Here is a 16989-nt window from a genome sequence, read left to right as displayed (position 1 = left end):
TGATTTTTTCCCAAGTTCAATGCGCACTCTTAATATTTGTCTCTGCATCTGCCCATCCAAAGTATATGCTGTTTATACAACTAACCACAAACATGTAATTTCCTTGTAATCTCTACATTCTCATCTCCATCCCATTCACTGCCAGAGCAGCACCAGCAATGCTCATTTATGAAACTTACTATCGACGCTTACAGAACGATTACTTCATTTTCAAATGCTTCTGATTTTTTCCATCTTTACTAGAGGCATAATCATATAGAGTAGGCAGTAGTTGCTGTAAAAGCTGCTAAAATGTAGAAAACTGATGCTTCTTCTACCAAAAACCTCCAAGTCATAACAAGAAAAAAAAAAAGATCTGCAAACTCACTTCCCCCATATCAACAGTTCCTACTGGCTCTTGGATGCCATTTTGCTTCCCCAGACTCTCCAATGCCAAAAGCTAACGTGGTCCTCTGAACAAATTTTTCTTCTACTGCTCCACCAAAACATACACCATAAAAGCAAAGCATCGTACTCCGTTTCAGGTTCTTCCTGCTGTTTCTCCTTATAGGCAACAAAGCTGTAGGGCAGCACTGCATCTAAACATGAGGACTTACTTGTCAGCTGTTATTTCCTGCTTTGTGCCTCTCCCTCAGACAGCTGGAAGCTACTTACATGCTCATGTTGGCAACTAATGCAGTAACCTTACCGGTGAGACAAAAGTTCTATACTCTGAAGAGCTCCAGCATGAGATAAGTCCATTTCTTATTCAATTGCAAATATCCTAGTTATGTCCCCAAGGTCTTTTATACAGTCAGGCAGTTTGCAGTTCAGAAAGTTTTGCTACACACATAGTGAAATAAAGAAAACACAATATACTCCAGAATGTAATGAGCCAAAACCCAAACAATCACAACATTTTAAGTATTGCATATGCTTTTTTCCTTATGGCTTTACTGCTGTTTGGGCCCATATTTGTGCTTTTAAGTTTCAAACTAAAAATGCTTCTTTTGTTAACGGAGAGCTGATATCCTCACATAATCAGAAAACTTCAGAATTCCATCTGTGAGAATAAACATCACAAGCTGGCAGTATTAAAAAACATGAGCTGATGATACTGACAACAAGCCACAAATGGTAATTAGTATGGGGTATTAGGAGGAATATTCTGTACTTACTAAACACAGATTTTTCCCCCTTATTAAAAGCTTGCATTTTTAATATTTTGTGAAATTCATCACCATGTTGTGTCAAGCTTGGAGGTCTGACCGAAGAATTCAGGAGCAACGTACTGCAGAGCAACATGGGGCCCAACAGACTGCGGGCCTAACTCACAAGGACACTGTAGAGCTATTTGTAACAAACAGAGAGTCAACATTTTCAGAAACTGGGACACATTTTTTGATGCAATAACATCTACCACTCTAATGCAATCCTCATCACAGAAAAGGCAAAATGGTAATTTGATTTTAGACGTGCTAATTCACTTTTTCTTTGCGTAGCTGAAGAGAATGAAATTTCTGGCACTGCAATACTCCTGGGACTTCACAGAATCTTGTGCTGGAAATTATAATCACATTAAGGCATTCTTTTGGGTTCCCAAGGAAGCTGTATCAAGTTTCACTGTAACACCCACCTTTGAATCAGAAGTTTACCTGGAAAATTCAGTAAGGCTTCCTATTGCAGGGTGAGCAAATGCAGCACTTGACTTTTCTCTTCTGCAAAGTAATTCTATACTTCTGCTCACTGATCTATGCTCAGGCAGGTAATTTCCAGTGAGTTAAGTTACCAATACTTTTATTGCCCTTTCTACACTGCTGGTTACATCCTTCATTCAGCAAAAACTGTCTGCAATACTGGCTAAGTAGATTCTACGGAGTGGGAGGATTTGTTTTTCAGAGCACCTCTCTTCCAGGTCTTCAACCTGATCTGGTTTTTGAACTCTCTAACTTACTGAAATCAGAAGCATGCTCATACCAGTGAGGTCATCTCCCAAAACTGATTCCATCTGCCATTCCCAGTTGATTTAGATTTGAATGTTACGCTTCATAGAGCTGAAATACCAATAGAAACCTAGCCACAGCAGTTTCTTTGGGTGAGGGTGTCAAAAATTTGGTTTGGGATTCTTCCCACATTGCTGTGCTGATGCAGAAAGTAATCAAAAGCAGCAGCATTCTCACTTCCAGACTAAGTGACCCTGGCTATGTAAACAATAGCAAGTACTGCAGCACAGCAAATGCTGGTGCTGAAGACCAAGTATTTGTACTAGGTACTTCAGGCATTTTACTTCAAACTAGTTCTGATCTGGTCCTGTGGACTGAAAACCCATTAGCTGATGCATCTTCCAAACTTTTTCATCTGTAAAATAGCAAGATTGCATGATCTGCGATCACTCCGCAATGCAAACCCAGGTACAGTAAGTAGAGGTGACTAAGATCCACTTCAAAAATCTGCATCTGATTCAAACACTAATACAACTGCACGTACCCTGTACACTAGCTGATCCTACACCTGCCAGTTGCCCTCTTTCCTGCGTTCAGTTCGATCTTTACCTTGAAACAACTGTCAGACCCCTTACCCTTGCGCCTAATAAGCTTCCCAAACTGAAAGAGGGATAGTATCTCAAGATAGAAGACCCTGTGCTCTGCAGAGGGTGTAAAATTTCAACAATGTTACAACCAATAGATGAGTCAACAGACAGCCCCAATAATCCTTATTGTTACGTAACAGCAGACAAAATTCCTACGATGACAGGGATGTTCAGCAAATGGTAAGAGGGCAAGGCTACATAGAACTTCATTGCTTATGTTGCAGGTGATATATCAAAGACCTATACATGCCTCCAAGGGAAAATCCAGGGTTACTACCATTAACTTCCCGGATCCTTCCTTACTTCAAAGAACAGCAGCTACTGGTTTACAAAGTTTCAGTGAAGTAAGACTTTAACCTTCAAACAGATGCCTCCGTAATGCCATTTGTAGTCTATGAAAGAATGTTTTCTATGGCCTACAGATACCAAACAATGGAACAGGCAACAGCAATGGACAGAAAGAATCTTAAGTACATCAAAACCACTAAGTGATCACAATCTAACCTGTATTGCAACTTTCTAAATCAAATCTCTCCAAGTAAATTAAAGGGTCCAACTAAATAAAAGGGAAGGTCTTAAAGGTAAGCAAAAGTTGCTCAGAAACATTTTATTTTCCTTTTAATATCACCTAATGTTTTTCAGAACACCATAGCTTGGCATATGCAGCTTTCCCGAGCCAAGAACAACTCTGCCTGAACACTAACTACCCAGAACCTGAGGTTAAGACCATTCAGAAACCAAAAAAATGTGAAGTCACTTCAAGGCCTATTAATCGCAGATTTGAAAATCTAGTCCAATTTATTCAAAAACTACCCAAATTTTAGCTTCTGTGTGCACACATACAGAAGTAAAACATTTCGTAACAGCTAACAAACATATACAGAACCAAAAAACCTCAAGCTTCTTATAGTAAAAAAAACAAAAACAAAAAACAAGCAACAAGGATTCTACTGCAGTAAGAGTGTGCATTCTCTTGACTTTGCAATACTCATTCATGCTTAACTTTTCAGAGGGGGGAAAAAGGAAAAAAGAAAAAAATCACTAAAGTTGACATGGTTGTTCATGCAAGAAGCGTTACCTTCCATTTGAGGTTGGAATATACTCTTCATTACCTACTGAAAAAATATTCTTATATACAACTGAGATACTACATAGTACAGGATACAATTTAAAAATAAGCTATCATTAAAAATCCTTTCTAATTAAAAAGGATATTAATCATTTTAATCCAATTTAAAAAATGTGTATTTGTACAAAGCTAAACAGGTTATCAAATTTATCTTACAAACTGTCAAGAGCAATGTAAGACCTTTTTTGTGCAATCACACTGATTCAAATTTCTACATCACCCTCTAAAGTAGCTTTAAAAATTCTACACAGACCAGGCTGATACACGCAACCAGTCAATGTAAGATCCTTATCTAGTACTGAGGAGGATGCTGCTGAAGTAGTATACTGTGGAAGTCTACTCAGCAGCTTAAAATTTGCATTCCAAGTACCACACACAAAAAACTGAAGCATTGCTATTGCTTGTCCACAAGTTCTCCAAACAAAAACTGTAAGATCAGTCACATGCCATGCTTTTCACAAGATGCATCATGCCATAATTTCTTAAATTAAGCATAGTCTACTGAACATAAGCCAGCCAACACAAGTCTATGTATACATTATAATCCTTCCAGACACAACGCAGAAAGAATTAAGCAGAAGAAGGTTGCAGAAACACCACAGGATTGTGTAGTCACAGAAACCTACAAACCTACATTGATGCAGCTGTGTTCACATAGCATGTTTTAAAGGAGTTAACTTCAATACAAGGAGAATAAAACGTATGAGTAAAAGGTGCCTCTAAATCAGTGAGCATGGATTCTTTTCCAGAGTTTGAACCTGGCTCAGCTATGTTGATTAAAAAAAACCCAAACAACAGAACAACCACAAAAAACACACCGCTCCTAACATTGTAACTATATCAACACAAAAATAACACAGGCATCAGGCTCAAGAGCTTCTTCTGGCTATTAAAGACACAGAAGCTAGTCCCACTCTCCTAATGCAAAACCGGACCAGAGCACCACAGAAGATACTCTTCTGATACCAGCACTTTATCAAATGGCATTAGTCATAAATCAAGGATCACACTGTTAAGTAGGAGAGCTCCTACACAGGTTCTGGGTATCTACCCATACATGCTTCAGGGCCATAGTCCAAGCTGGCTCCAGCTGACCTGGCTCTGAACCTTGTCAATAACCTGCTGATATTAGCAGGTGCTGCAGATGTGTAGTATTTCTTGGGATCAGCTCCTTAAAGGAGAAAGAAACTCTTGACCCATGTAGGCCCCATCCAGGACAAATCAGGAAAAGAACCTTCCTATGTAAGTCTGGGAAGAGCTAGCTTGAGGGTAGAGTCTTCCTTGAGAGGCAATGCCTCCTGAGTCCACGCTGCAGCAAACCTGACCTCAGTTATTCTAGCCTCTTTCCACTGAACTTCCTCATTCAGCCACACTGCTAACCAAAACTTCATCTAATGCTCTGTCAAGGAACTACTGTAGCCAGAAACAACTGCACCCTTTGCCCTGCTGTCTGCTTCACATTAAAGGCAGGGGAGAAAATCTCACTGTCTGCAGGCTGCAACACACTGCCCAACACAAGGAACCAGCAAAGGGATCTTCTGCTGAAGTTCTGAAGCCCACATAGGTGCAGGATCCCAACACATAGGTGCAGGATCCCAACATAAATGGATAAAACACAACATTCCTTAACATGTACCACTTTTTACTACCACTGTTATGAAAATAACAAGGTGGTGGCTCTACATCTACAGGTTAACATTCATACTATAACTGCAAGTCTTGCATAAAGAAAGAGCAGGCGCACCTTTACACTAGGGCAGACTGTGGCAACAGCTTGGTCCTCCAGGCTGAAAGCGTGTTGTAGACGACTTCCATAACTCACCACCATCAGCTCTTTTCGTCAAAGCAGATTTTCTAAGGTGCTTGAATCCACTGTTCAGAAGAGCCATTCCATTTACTACCATTAACAGAGAAAGATGAAGGAGGACCAACCTCCTGCATTTGGTGGAGGTGAGGACTGGAAGGGGAAGTCCTCTGCACAAACACACAAGGAAGTATTTGAACTGCCGAACAGAATATGTCTCCTGTCCAAGTTATACACAGATGCAAAAAATTAAAGGCTTTCCTTTTTTTTTTTTTCTCCTTTGGTTTAAAAGAGTTGATGTCAGTTGCAACAAGTATTCCAAAGATCAAGGGTATGGAAACCCCAGCAACAAGTGCTGGTCAGTGATAGATGAAGGCATCTTAGACTGTCCAAGAGCACCAGTGGATCAGCATCCTGTTTAAACTATTAACTCCAATCTCTGTTTTTCACCATCTATAAAAAAATAACTTGGTTGCTCTGTAACAACTTCTACATCGAAAGAATCCTTCACGTTTCACATGGCATTATAACGCATGCTGTGAGACTGATGAGCCCTTGAGAAAGTCTGTCTTCAGAGACACTCCTCGATAAAGCAGAAGCGTTAAGCAAAAACTGCATAAACATTCAGGACATCATTATCCTGAAGATTCACTTCTTTTCAAGATGTCACCAAAGGAGGCCACCCAACAGCAAAGAGGAAAAGGATCAAGTGGAGAACAAGAGTAAGGGGGGAGGGGGGGGAATGTAGAGCTATTTAATCTCCTCCCCCCACTTTAGTTAATACAAAAGCGTACTCTCAGTTTCCAAGGCTTATTAAATTTATTGTTCTCGGAGTGGCTGGGCTTCCACACAACACCTGTAGCAGTCACAAAGGTTAATGTAAGCATTTTGAAAAGTGCAGGATGGCCAGTTTCATCTGGATTTAAGTTTATAAAGGAAAAAAATTTAAGAAACAGCTCCAGGCTCTCAAGGAGCTACAAGGCTGCACTTGGCAAGTTTATTATCAGTATTTCATTAACTAGGTTCTTAAAGAGATGTCTACCTACTGTTTCTGCCACACAAGACTCATTTTCTATTCTCCCTCTGTTACCTGAACTCAGGAAGGAAGGCCTAAAGCTTTTTTTCCCCTTCCTTCTATTAAGCTGAATAACTCAAAATAAATCTAAGCTACATGGAGGCCAGAATAGTAGTTAAGTAAATATTTAATATATTTCTGGTTTACTTAATTTCATTGTCAGAGAAGGAAAAGTCAGCCACTGCACGTAGATCTCATCTCAAGATGGGAAATTTCCAAATCAATTCACTAAAAAGAGCATCTCCAGAGATTCTGTTGACCGGCTGATGAACCCCTCTTGAAAGCCTACACCCACGCGCACCTTTGTGTGAAGGCATCAGAAAGGCCAAGTCAAATTTCTGACTGCAGATACCTCCCGGCTGGTCACACCTGACACCAACAGCAAACAGGGGACAGCCAAAAGAGACCTGCTCCCCACCGCCCTTCGCAGCACCCCACGAAGGAGGGGGCACATGGGCACAGCCCACGGCCCGCACTTAAGGCAACGGAGCTCGAGGGATGGGATGTGCCCAGTGCACATCCTGCTGTGATGTCGAAAAGGCAAAGTAAGCGGGTACCGTACTCCAACAAGTCATCAGCTCATAACCCAGCCGTGCCACTGGGTTTGCCTGCCGAGCCTGTGAGTCTGAACAGCCACCACGACCCCAGCTTAGAGTGCACGCCGGTGATACGATCTCTCACAGGCGAATCAAGCCAATATTCATTAAAGCGCAATAAACGCTACCCCTGAATACCAGGTGCCAGGGCGCAGGGCCCAACCCGCCCAGGGTGACAATTTAGTTCATTCAAGCGTACCCTAAGCTCATGCATTTAGGAAAAAAACAGCGACCCGGGTCACGGCTTTAGCAATCTAATAGCGGCCAAATGAGCGGAGCCCTGCCGGTTTATCACCCTTTAACTGCCCAGCGGGCCGGGGGAAGGCAGCGCGGCCGGGCGCCGGCCACCCACCGCCCCTGCCCGCGGCCACCGCCCCACCTGCCCCCTACACGCACAGCCCCCGCCGGGGACGCCGCCGCAGCCGCGGCACGTTCGGGTAAGATGTCCGACGGGCCGGCGGCGGGGGGCGGCGCGGCGGGGGGCGCCCCGCTCCCGCCGGGGGAACCTACCAGGTAATCCATGTACCGGGTGGCGCCGGGCGCCGCGCTGCCGAGGGGGTCTCCGGAGCCGCGGGCGCCCGCCCGGCTGACAGCAGCGCTGGGCCACCGGCGGCCCCGCCGTCAGGGGGAGCTGCGCTTCCTGCCGCCGGCCCGCCGGCCTCGGCGGCGCGGGGAGCTCGGCCGCCGCCGCAAGGTGCGAGCTCGGCCGCCGCCGCCCCGAGCGCCCGCAGAGGGTCCGGGGGCGCCGCGCCCCACGGCGCTGTCAGAGCCGCCGCCGCCGCCCGCGCCTCACCGCGCCGCAGCGGCCCTGCGCGCGCGAGGGGAGGGAGGGGAGGGGCGGGGTGGGGAGGGGCGGGGGGCGGGGGGAGGGGCGCGCGGCACCGGCGGGGCGCGCGGCGCGGGGCGGGGCGGGGCGGGGCGGCCGCCACACAGCCAACCCCAGCCCGGCGCCCGCAGCGCCCGAGCGCTGGCCAGCAGCGCGAGGCCCCGCCCCGCCCCGCGCGACGCCGCTGTCAGCTGATGGCACACGTGGGGCGCGGCCCGGGCGCTCTTAAAGGCGCACGCGGCGGCTGGTCTCTGGTCGCGCCCGGCGCGGCCCGCCCGTGGGGTGAGGGGTAGCACGGCCGGCAGAGCCCGTGAGGCGCGGCCTGAGGGCCCTGCGTGCTGCCGGGCCCTGCTGAGCTCGGTAGCTGGCGGCGCGCCCAGGGGGAGCGGGGCGCCTTGCAAATACCAGCTGGTTGCTGGCGGGGCCCCGCGACGGGAGCTCTGCTATTAACCTCAGCAGAAGCAGGCGCCCGTTGGACGGGACCGACATAGCTAAATCCCATTCAGCAGAACCTCTGAATAAACTTTTTTCTGAGAAACTTGATGTAGGAAGGTAAGAGGTTTATCTTCTGTATCTTTTAGCTTAATCCCCCCAGCCACCTGTGAAAGCAGCACTTGTGTCTTGTAGTGCGAGCTGTACATCTGGCCCCTGGGCTTTTCCACAAATTCACAGCTTTAGTGGTAGCACCTGCCTTGCTGGAGAAAATGGAAGGAAACTTCTCAGTGTGACTGTGGGGTGGGAAGTCTTAGAAAAGCAGTATCAAGTGAGATAACTTTAAAAAAGAAACCAACCCACAATGTAATAAAATTAATTATAAAAGCAGGTAAGGAGCAAAGAGGAAAGGAGGAGTAAATGAGGGTTCAGGAGCAAAAGAGAACGTGTATTTATAAGGATGTTAGTAAGCAGTTGGCCTAGATCTAGTAAACTGCTGGCAGGCAAGGGTGATGGCAATTGCTGCTCTGATTTTTGTAATAAGTTAAGGCCTCTTGCAAACAGGCTCAGTTAATGACATCAGTCAGCATCAAAAACTGTTGGTAAGGTGTTCCCCCCCATTCGCCTAAGGAGAAGGTGGTTCCTGTCAATGGATAATTCATTTTCCTCATGTCTGGTCTAGAATAAAAAACATGCTTCCTTTCAACCTCCTTACTTTGGAAATCAATGTCATACAGCTGTATAGCTAGTTAGATTTAATTTAGATGAGTACAAATGAACTTGTTTACTTCAAATCACTAAGAAATGCGCTAAATTTACAGTTTTAATAGCTAGGTGGTGGAAGGAGGAATGCAGGCTTGGCCCTTCCTGCTATTCAGTATTCTGTTTTCTGTATAGGCACAGCCATTGTTGGCAACTTTCTCCTGATCACGAGATGCCCTTTTGACAGTGGGAACTACAGGGTGAACAGAGGTGGCTAAAGTACACATCTCAATAATGTAACAAAGGGGCTGCAAAAAACCTCTTGATTTCATTGTTCATCTGACATTGCATGCTGTTTTTAACATCTTGCAGTGCTTTTCCCCTTAACCCTTACAACTTTATTTCTTTTGGGTTTGTTTTTTTTTTTTTTAACAGCAGTAATACATCACTTTTGAGACACTGCCTTTAGACACTTTCAACGAAGGGTAACTGGAATAGAATGTAAAGGACAGCATCAAGAACAAGCAGAGATTTCAGAAGTATTTCCTATAAGAGTAATGGGGAACAACTGGGAATTATTTATTCTAGAGCTGATTGGAGGGAAAATAGAATCCATATGTAAAGAGTTGCTGCTGAAAGGATGTTCTGATAGAAAAAAAAAATTATTGGCTTGTATTGCAGCAAGGGGGATTTAGGTCAGTCACTGGAGAACGCTTTAATGGGAAGGATAATCAGGCACAGACAGACATCATGACCAAACGCAGTAGAATTTCTGAGAGTGGTCCTGACATGTAAACATTTCTCAGGTGCAGTTTAGTTGACAGTCTTCTAGTTCATTTTCTCCAGATCTTAGTGTTAAGTTTTATATGAATCTGATTTTGAAGATGCAATGTGTTTGTACATGCAAAGAAAAATACTTATTCCCAAATGACTATTTTACACATGCAGGTTTTTTTCTAGCCTATAAACAAGTCCTCATGAGCTGAACAGAACACCGCTTAACAAAATCAGAAAAGTTCTCATGTACGCACTGCAAATCCCACAGACTTGATCAAGAGAGAAACAAAGCCTAAGCTTATATATTAGTTGTTCTTTAAACATACAAGTCTTCTGGCCACTCTGTAGCCTTACGGTGCATTCATTTTATGGCATGAAGTGAGGATTAACACTGAACAATAGCAGAACATAAGCAGAATACAAGTCCTATAGCACATGCCTTCTAACCCACATAGCAGTTGTTGTGTTGCTGAGATTTTTCTAGCAAGTCCTTTAGGATTTCTTTCATTTAAAAAGAAGCTCAATTTTATATCGGAATGTATTCCTAATGCAGTTTTAGCTATCTTCATAAAGACACTTGTCAGCAGGAACTAACATAGCGAGATGGAAGGGAGAAGATCAAAGTATTTTAATGGGGCAAAACTTCATGTGATGGCTATTGGGTAATAACTCTGGTTCCAAAAACTGAACTGAGCTTCCTCACAGAAACAAAAACTTATCTTCAGTTAAGTTCTGTTGGAAAAATTATTTCTGTAAAAGTTGTGTGAAAAATAATCAATCTTGGACTCAGACTTTGATCCTGAAAAGTGTTGAGCACAACATTCAATCATCCGTCATTTAAGTCAGTGCAATGTGATTGCTACCTACCAAATTCAAAGTTTTGTAGCAGCAGCAGTCAACAAACTCTGAAGGTGGAATTGACATGAGTAGTAGACATCAGCACACTAGTAGATATTGGCGAAATGGGAATTTAAGATGTAGATACCAATCACTATACCAATTTCCAAACATATCTGAGTGGAATTAGTAGGGTGTTGTCAGAACTATGTAGTCAGCTGTACAAAAATTTAAGTGGTCCAGCAGGCATTCTCTTGGAAGACAAATTGAGGGACCGGCATACTTTAGTATACCTTTCAGTCATGCCACTTTAATTTTGGGTCTCACTAGTGAAATGTATTCTGGCAAAGGCAATACTTACATAGAAGTCCTGCAGGAAGCAGTGTTACTCATTCAGAAGCAGTGCATAGGAGCAGTATGGCGGATGTTTCTCACATTATGGATTGAATAACCTTAACACTGGATGTTTTATAAAAGGTGACCTAAAGCAAAGAGACCTAGCAGTGTATCAGTGACTGAAACAATCTAAACCACTTTACCACATCAGAATAGTTTCATTAAGAGAACAAAGTGCATGCTGTGTTTGTTCTTCTGTTGCTCCCTGCATCCCACCCAATTGCCTTACTTATTAATAACCTTAGATGAAGGATAACTGACCTTTGTTTATTAGCAAGAAGGTGGTTGTACTGATCTTCAGGTTTTACTAATACAAGGTGCCTGGATAGCTCTAAGAAGCTTAATTGTAAAAAAAAAATTACTAGCCTTCTAATTAAAGTTGAGAAATGGAGATAAAGCATTCAATATCTCTGAAAGTACTGAAAGAGACTACCTTATTTGTACTGCGTTATGTTCCAACATTATTCTTCCGTGGTATAAGGTTGTTGCAGAGAGCATACACAGACTCTCATCTTGGCAAGTCATAGCATAGTTAGCAGCAGGAAAGGAAAATATTGCCATGTGTGCCTTCATGTTAATACCATATATTTACTCTGGAGTAATAAAATCTGTAGAGAAAAGCCTCATATAAAAAGATGCACCTTTTTGACTCAGGATACTTGTACAGTAAGGTAAATGCTCCAAGTGCTATAAAATCCCTTTATTTGGCATGGCTAGAAATTTAGAATTGGATGCCTAAAAAGATAAAAGTTGTGGCTAGTTCAAAAAGACAAATGATGTGATAAAGCAGTCTCAGACTTCACCGGCAGAACAGACGAAAAGCTGGAGATAAGTAAGGCTAGTTGGAGGAGGCCTGATACTCAACTGGAAAACTGATAGAAAAAATATTTGCAGAGTCTAATGGTAATAGATTTCTAAATATAAATTTTAATAATAAATGTGTGGGGCCAATTGTGACCAAAAGTATTTCCTGGAAAGATCCAGAAGGGCATAAACATGGAAAAAGAATTGGACCTGGAGGTTAAAGAATGGCTTTTTCATAAGGAGAGTTTGAATATTGAATAGAGGCCAAGAGGAGTCAGCAGTTGTATTTGCAGCTCTCATTTCAGTGACTTGGAACCTGCTGTTAAACAAACTCCTGTAACTATTACTAGGGAGAGGGAGAAGCTGCTCTGAGTAAATAAAACTTGAAGCAATTTGCAACTCTCTATCTGATATATTGACATATGTCAACATGCACAGATACTACAGGCAAAGGTGAATGAGCGCTATGAGAGAAGCAAAACCTCTCAGTTAAGAATCTCTCCTTTCTCTGTGCCATAATGCCTTGCTACCTTCTGGCATGGTCACCATGTGTGCTATGGTTAGGTATTTTTCCTACAGAAGAACACGTGGCTATGAAAGCAAGCAGCAGATACTGAAAAGAATTTTTCACCTGTTCTCCCTTTTCTTGTTTCCTGAAATACTTAGGTGTCCTTTAGGTAAGCTTACTGGCAAAATAACAACAGGCAGTCTAAAAGGAAAGATGAATGTTAAAAAGTAGGTCAAAAGTAGAAACCAGTTTCTGACTGTAGTTATGCTGATATAAATCTAGTATACTTTTAATGAATAGTTAATTTAAAGCTATGAGATATTAATAAAGTAATTTGTATTATTACAGTTGATTTCATGCAGGTTATTTACTTGTCCGTGTGCATCAAAAATGTTAACCATTGATAAAGTAATGCAAGAAGATTTGCATGATGAAATTTGAATAGATTAGTCAATAGATTATATTGCTGAGCAGACTGGGAATTACGTATGATATTTTTTTCATTTCTGTGTCACCACAGCCCAAGTTGGTAGTGCTGTGAACTCATTTTTCATTTCACGACTCTTCATGACCTTCCATTGAAACAGTCACACAGCAACAAAAGCAACAGTTAAAGAGTTCTAGTCTTGCCTAAACTGGCAGCCTCGTTTGAGCTACTGGCAGATTTTGAGGACTAAATGATCACAGATTGGGAATCTCCTTGGTAGTCGAAGTTCTGTTTTTAAGAAACTGGAATTTGGAAGCTCTAGATTAAGGCCTTTAGGATTTCTTCTCATACCACTTATCAAGCAAAGAAAAGTCAAACACTTTGGTTTCTTTATTCTGAAATGTAGAAAACAGTGTTATCCTATGGCAGAGTGTTGTGGAGATTTTTAAAAAGGATTCACAGTTGTGATCTGGTTTAACCCTCTGCTGCTGGGAGCACTGTGCAAATACGTTCAGGGAATGGATTAAAAGTTGTACCTTGAAGTCCCTGCTGAGAATCAATGAGGAGATTGACAACACTAAGAAATCTAGTCCAGTTCTACATAATGTCTAGCTTTCTGGGATGAGCTGAACCTTTGGATTTTTGTGTGGTACATTTTATGAGGTTTACAATACATTTGTTTCTAGTATGAATATTGTTTGCAGAGTATTCAAATATTTATCTCTCATGTTCAGATTGTTTTGCCTTTTTACTGAATAAATAAATAGAAGGAATACAGTTACACTGTGGTCTTTGCTCTAGTGTTAATGTGTAAATACATGTTTTCGTCTGTAGCCTTTTCCTTTGTTTGTGACCACATGATGAGAACTCTGTTAAGCCAGAATTACACTTGTGTTCAAAACTTATCCCCAGAAGCATCAGAGAGAGACTATTCTCTTTCAAACTATAAAATGGGCTGGGTTTGGATCCTGGTCTTAAAGCCTTACACTTTCCCATTAGGTCTTAGAAAATGCCTCTTATTTCCAGAACTTCTCAAATCATAGTCTGGTGAAGGTGTGAAAAAAATGCCGTTACATTAGTAAAAGACAATACATATTATGACCTGTGTAATACCTCTGTTGTGTCTGAAGATGAACAATGCCTATCCCATAGGTCTGCCTGTCCAAGTGGTGCCTCAAGTAAAGCTGTGCAGGGACCTGCAACATGGGTCTGACTATTGCTAGCATCAGTGCTCTTCACTCTGAAAGAGCAAGATTCAATAATGGCACATACGGATTGGTGAGAGGAAATACGAAGTTTCAAAGCAAATGAAAGAACAGATGATTCTGAAACAAAATAATTTGCAGTATGCTTATGATCTTGTGTTTCATATTTCTATTCAACATGTTAAACCATCCTATATACTTCAGCTTTGTGTCTTCCTTAACAGTCACATCTTCCGAAGAAGTCTGTGTGACTACCAACCTGTACAAACCGAGCTTTGCCTGCAGTCTAAATATAGCACAGATTATAATATGCTCAGCAAAGCATTGCAGCTACCAGTGAAAATGACCCATTTCATCTCTCACTGGAAATAACAGCACATACAAAGTCTCAGTGGCTGATGTTTTCCTGTGTTTTAACTTACTTTGTTTCCGAATCTAAAATGCCTTGTAGCAAAAAGGGTAAAATAAGTGCTCAAAATGAGAAAGAAATTATTTGTTGGTATGGCTATACCTTTATGCCAGAAATGAAACTAGGTTTTAGCCTCATCTAGGTAGTACACTAAGAGAAAGGACAAAGTAGTAACACATGCCTTAGAGTTTGAACTCTAGTTACCAGTTCACACAAAAGTAATTATTTTACTTTTATTCATGTTAGTTAATTTAGCTATGCAGGAGTGTGAACACAAGTTAATTAAACCTGCATTTTGCTATGTAGCATAACCTTAGGAACCCTTTTTTCTTGAAAGCGCATCCTAAATTCCTGCTGATTAAAATGTGCTTAAGTGCTTCACTGCATATTCCTGATGAATTAAAGTAACATGATAAAGGACACATATCAACAATCAACTGAAACAGGATTAAAAAGCTGTGTCAGAGTGTAAGAGTCTGGAAGCAAAACCTGAGCTATAGATATCAATTCCTCAAGAAATCATAGCAAGCCTTGAACAACACCAGTCCAGACGAAGAATCTATTTACCAGGATTGATTCAGCCACTTTTTGAAGACAAGAAATAGGGAAAAGTTTGTATCAACTGTAGATCATTTTAAAGGATTCACATTCAGTTGAAAAGCAGAAAATATGGGCCAGTGTACTAATTCTTGAGGAAAAAAACAGATGTTTTAAGTAAGGAGATACTGTAAACTGAAACCAACAAGGTGCTTATGAAGTTGTAGAGAAAAATCATCTCTGCCTAAAGGATTTGTTCCCACTTTAACTGTTCCTGAGGCATTTTAAGATGTTTTTGTGGGTAGTTCTATATATCTGAGGTAATAAAAGCTTGAAGCAACGATAAGCCAGAAGAATCCAGGTAAATTGACTTCATCTGCCCCCACTAAGGACAGCAGATACATTTCTAAGCTGGAAACTGAAGAAAACTGGAAAAAATCGAAGAAGGAAAGCAAATGTGTGTAACAAAGTGGTGTTTCTCTTTCAGCTCCACTAATCTCTCTGTACTGGGTGGGGCTATTAAGTAAATAACTTGGAGTTTTTAAATCCCTCAGCTGTCTCCTTGGTTTCCAAAAGCAACTCAGATACACAAATCTAAATGGCATCTGTGCTGTAGGAATAATATGAACTGAAGGTAATCCAAATGTTTTTGAAGCACCATGCCTTCTAGATTTGGGAGCTTCCGCTTAAACATCTGTATAATCACCTCCACCTTCACACGGACTGCTCTTGGAAGCTTAACACACGGAATATAACTCTGGAGGTACTCAGGACGGGTTACATTGCTTTCTCCATAAAGTGGTTTGGTTGACTAGTGGCTACTCTACAAATGCTGTAATTCGTACAAAGTGATTTCGGTACTGGGTCCAGTTACAGGAGAAAGGTAGGATCGTTTTATGTCAAAACAAGTGTAACCGTTGTCTTTTCTAAGGTTGTGATGAGTAACTAAGGCTGAACATAGCAGGCTGTTAAGCATACTGCCTTATAAGAGTTTATTCAATAGATGCTTAAGCATGTGCTTCAGTTACCAATAAGTTCAAAGACCTGAGTTCAAATGTTTATAGGAGAAGAACATTTAGACGGTTCTTCCTAAGTTTTTTCGTAATTTGACTTCCTCTTGGAAACGCACAGGTCAAATTCTTACCATTTATTTTATGTCACAGATTTTTAAGAAACTAATCTGATAATGTGAGTGGAAATGAGAAAGGATCCCTATGCAAAACGGATGGTCTTCATAATGAGAATGGTTGCCTGTTCTGAAATCACATGCAGAGAGCTACTTAAAAAATATGAGCAGTATTCACATCCAGTATTTGCATCTTCAGCACAATCAGTGTTTACAGCAGTAATGAGAGCACCTCCTCTTTGGAAGACTGGACTCTGTGTCTCAGGGAAAGCAGAAAAGCCTATACCCCTCTTTACAAAGATCCAGGTATTTGATCTGAAGACCTAATTCATGTTCCCAATAAAAACTGCTTTCAAGAGGAGACCTTCATGGATAGGGTTTTGTTCAGAGGTTTTCCTGGTAATTCAACTGGATTTTCCATAGGCCTTATGCACTCATTTTTTACAACTAGGAGACCTGAAAGAACAATGCAGTTCCTGAATTCCTGGCTGTCCAGAATTCATATACTGCGAGTGCTCTGAGCCATACTGTGTCATGTGTGTGCACTCTGGTAGTGTATACCCCATCCATGGCCAAGAGGGAAACGACAAGTGAAGTAGCTTGTATGTGTTGGTACAATTAAAACTAAACTGCAAAAGGAAATGAGGTGATACAATTACCTGCCATATAGTTAGCACTTTGATCAAAAGATACATTTTGCACATGTAGCTTGTGTATTTTTGGAATATATATTTTATCTTTGAACTTGGGCTACATGAGTATGACTAGATCTGACACTGCTGCTCTCTACATGGAATATTTTTTTAATGAGAGACAGCAAAACACCATCT

The 16989-nt window shown here is 41.8% G+C and overlaps 1 protein-coding gene across 6 annotated transcripts in view; it reads right to left on the bottom strand.

The window, feature by feature from the left end:
- Positions 1–8012, bottom strand: part of ARL15 (ADP ribosylation factor like GTPase 15) — a 224725-nt gene extending 216713 nt beyond the window's left edge. For all 6 annotated transcript variants that reach the window (XM_056324799.1, XM_056324800.1, XM_056324798.1 and 3 more), the window contains exon 1: positions 7684–8012. Coding sequence is in view for 1 of the 6 variants with exons in the window: in XM_056324802.1 (XP_056180777.1) it covers positions 7684–7695 (12 nt within the window). In the remaining 5 variants the exon portion in view is untranslated. The remainder of the gene's footprint in view (positions 1–7683) is intronic.
- Between the last annotated feature and the right edge of the window lie 8977 nt (positions 8013–16989).

The sequence above is a fragment of the Falco biarmicus genome, chromosome Z (assembly GCF_023638135.1).
Source record: "Falco biarmicus isolate bFalBia1 chromosome Z, bFalBia1.pri, whole genome shotgun sequence".
Lineage (NCBI taxonomy): Eukaryota > Metazoa > Chordata > Aves > Falconiformes > Falconidae > Falco > Falco biarmicus.
Note: the sequence above shows the minus strand (reverse complement) of the source record. Positions and strands in the feature narration are given on the sequence as shown.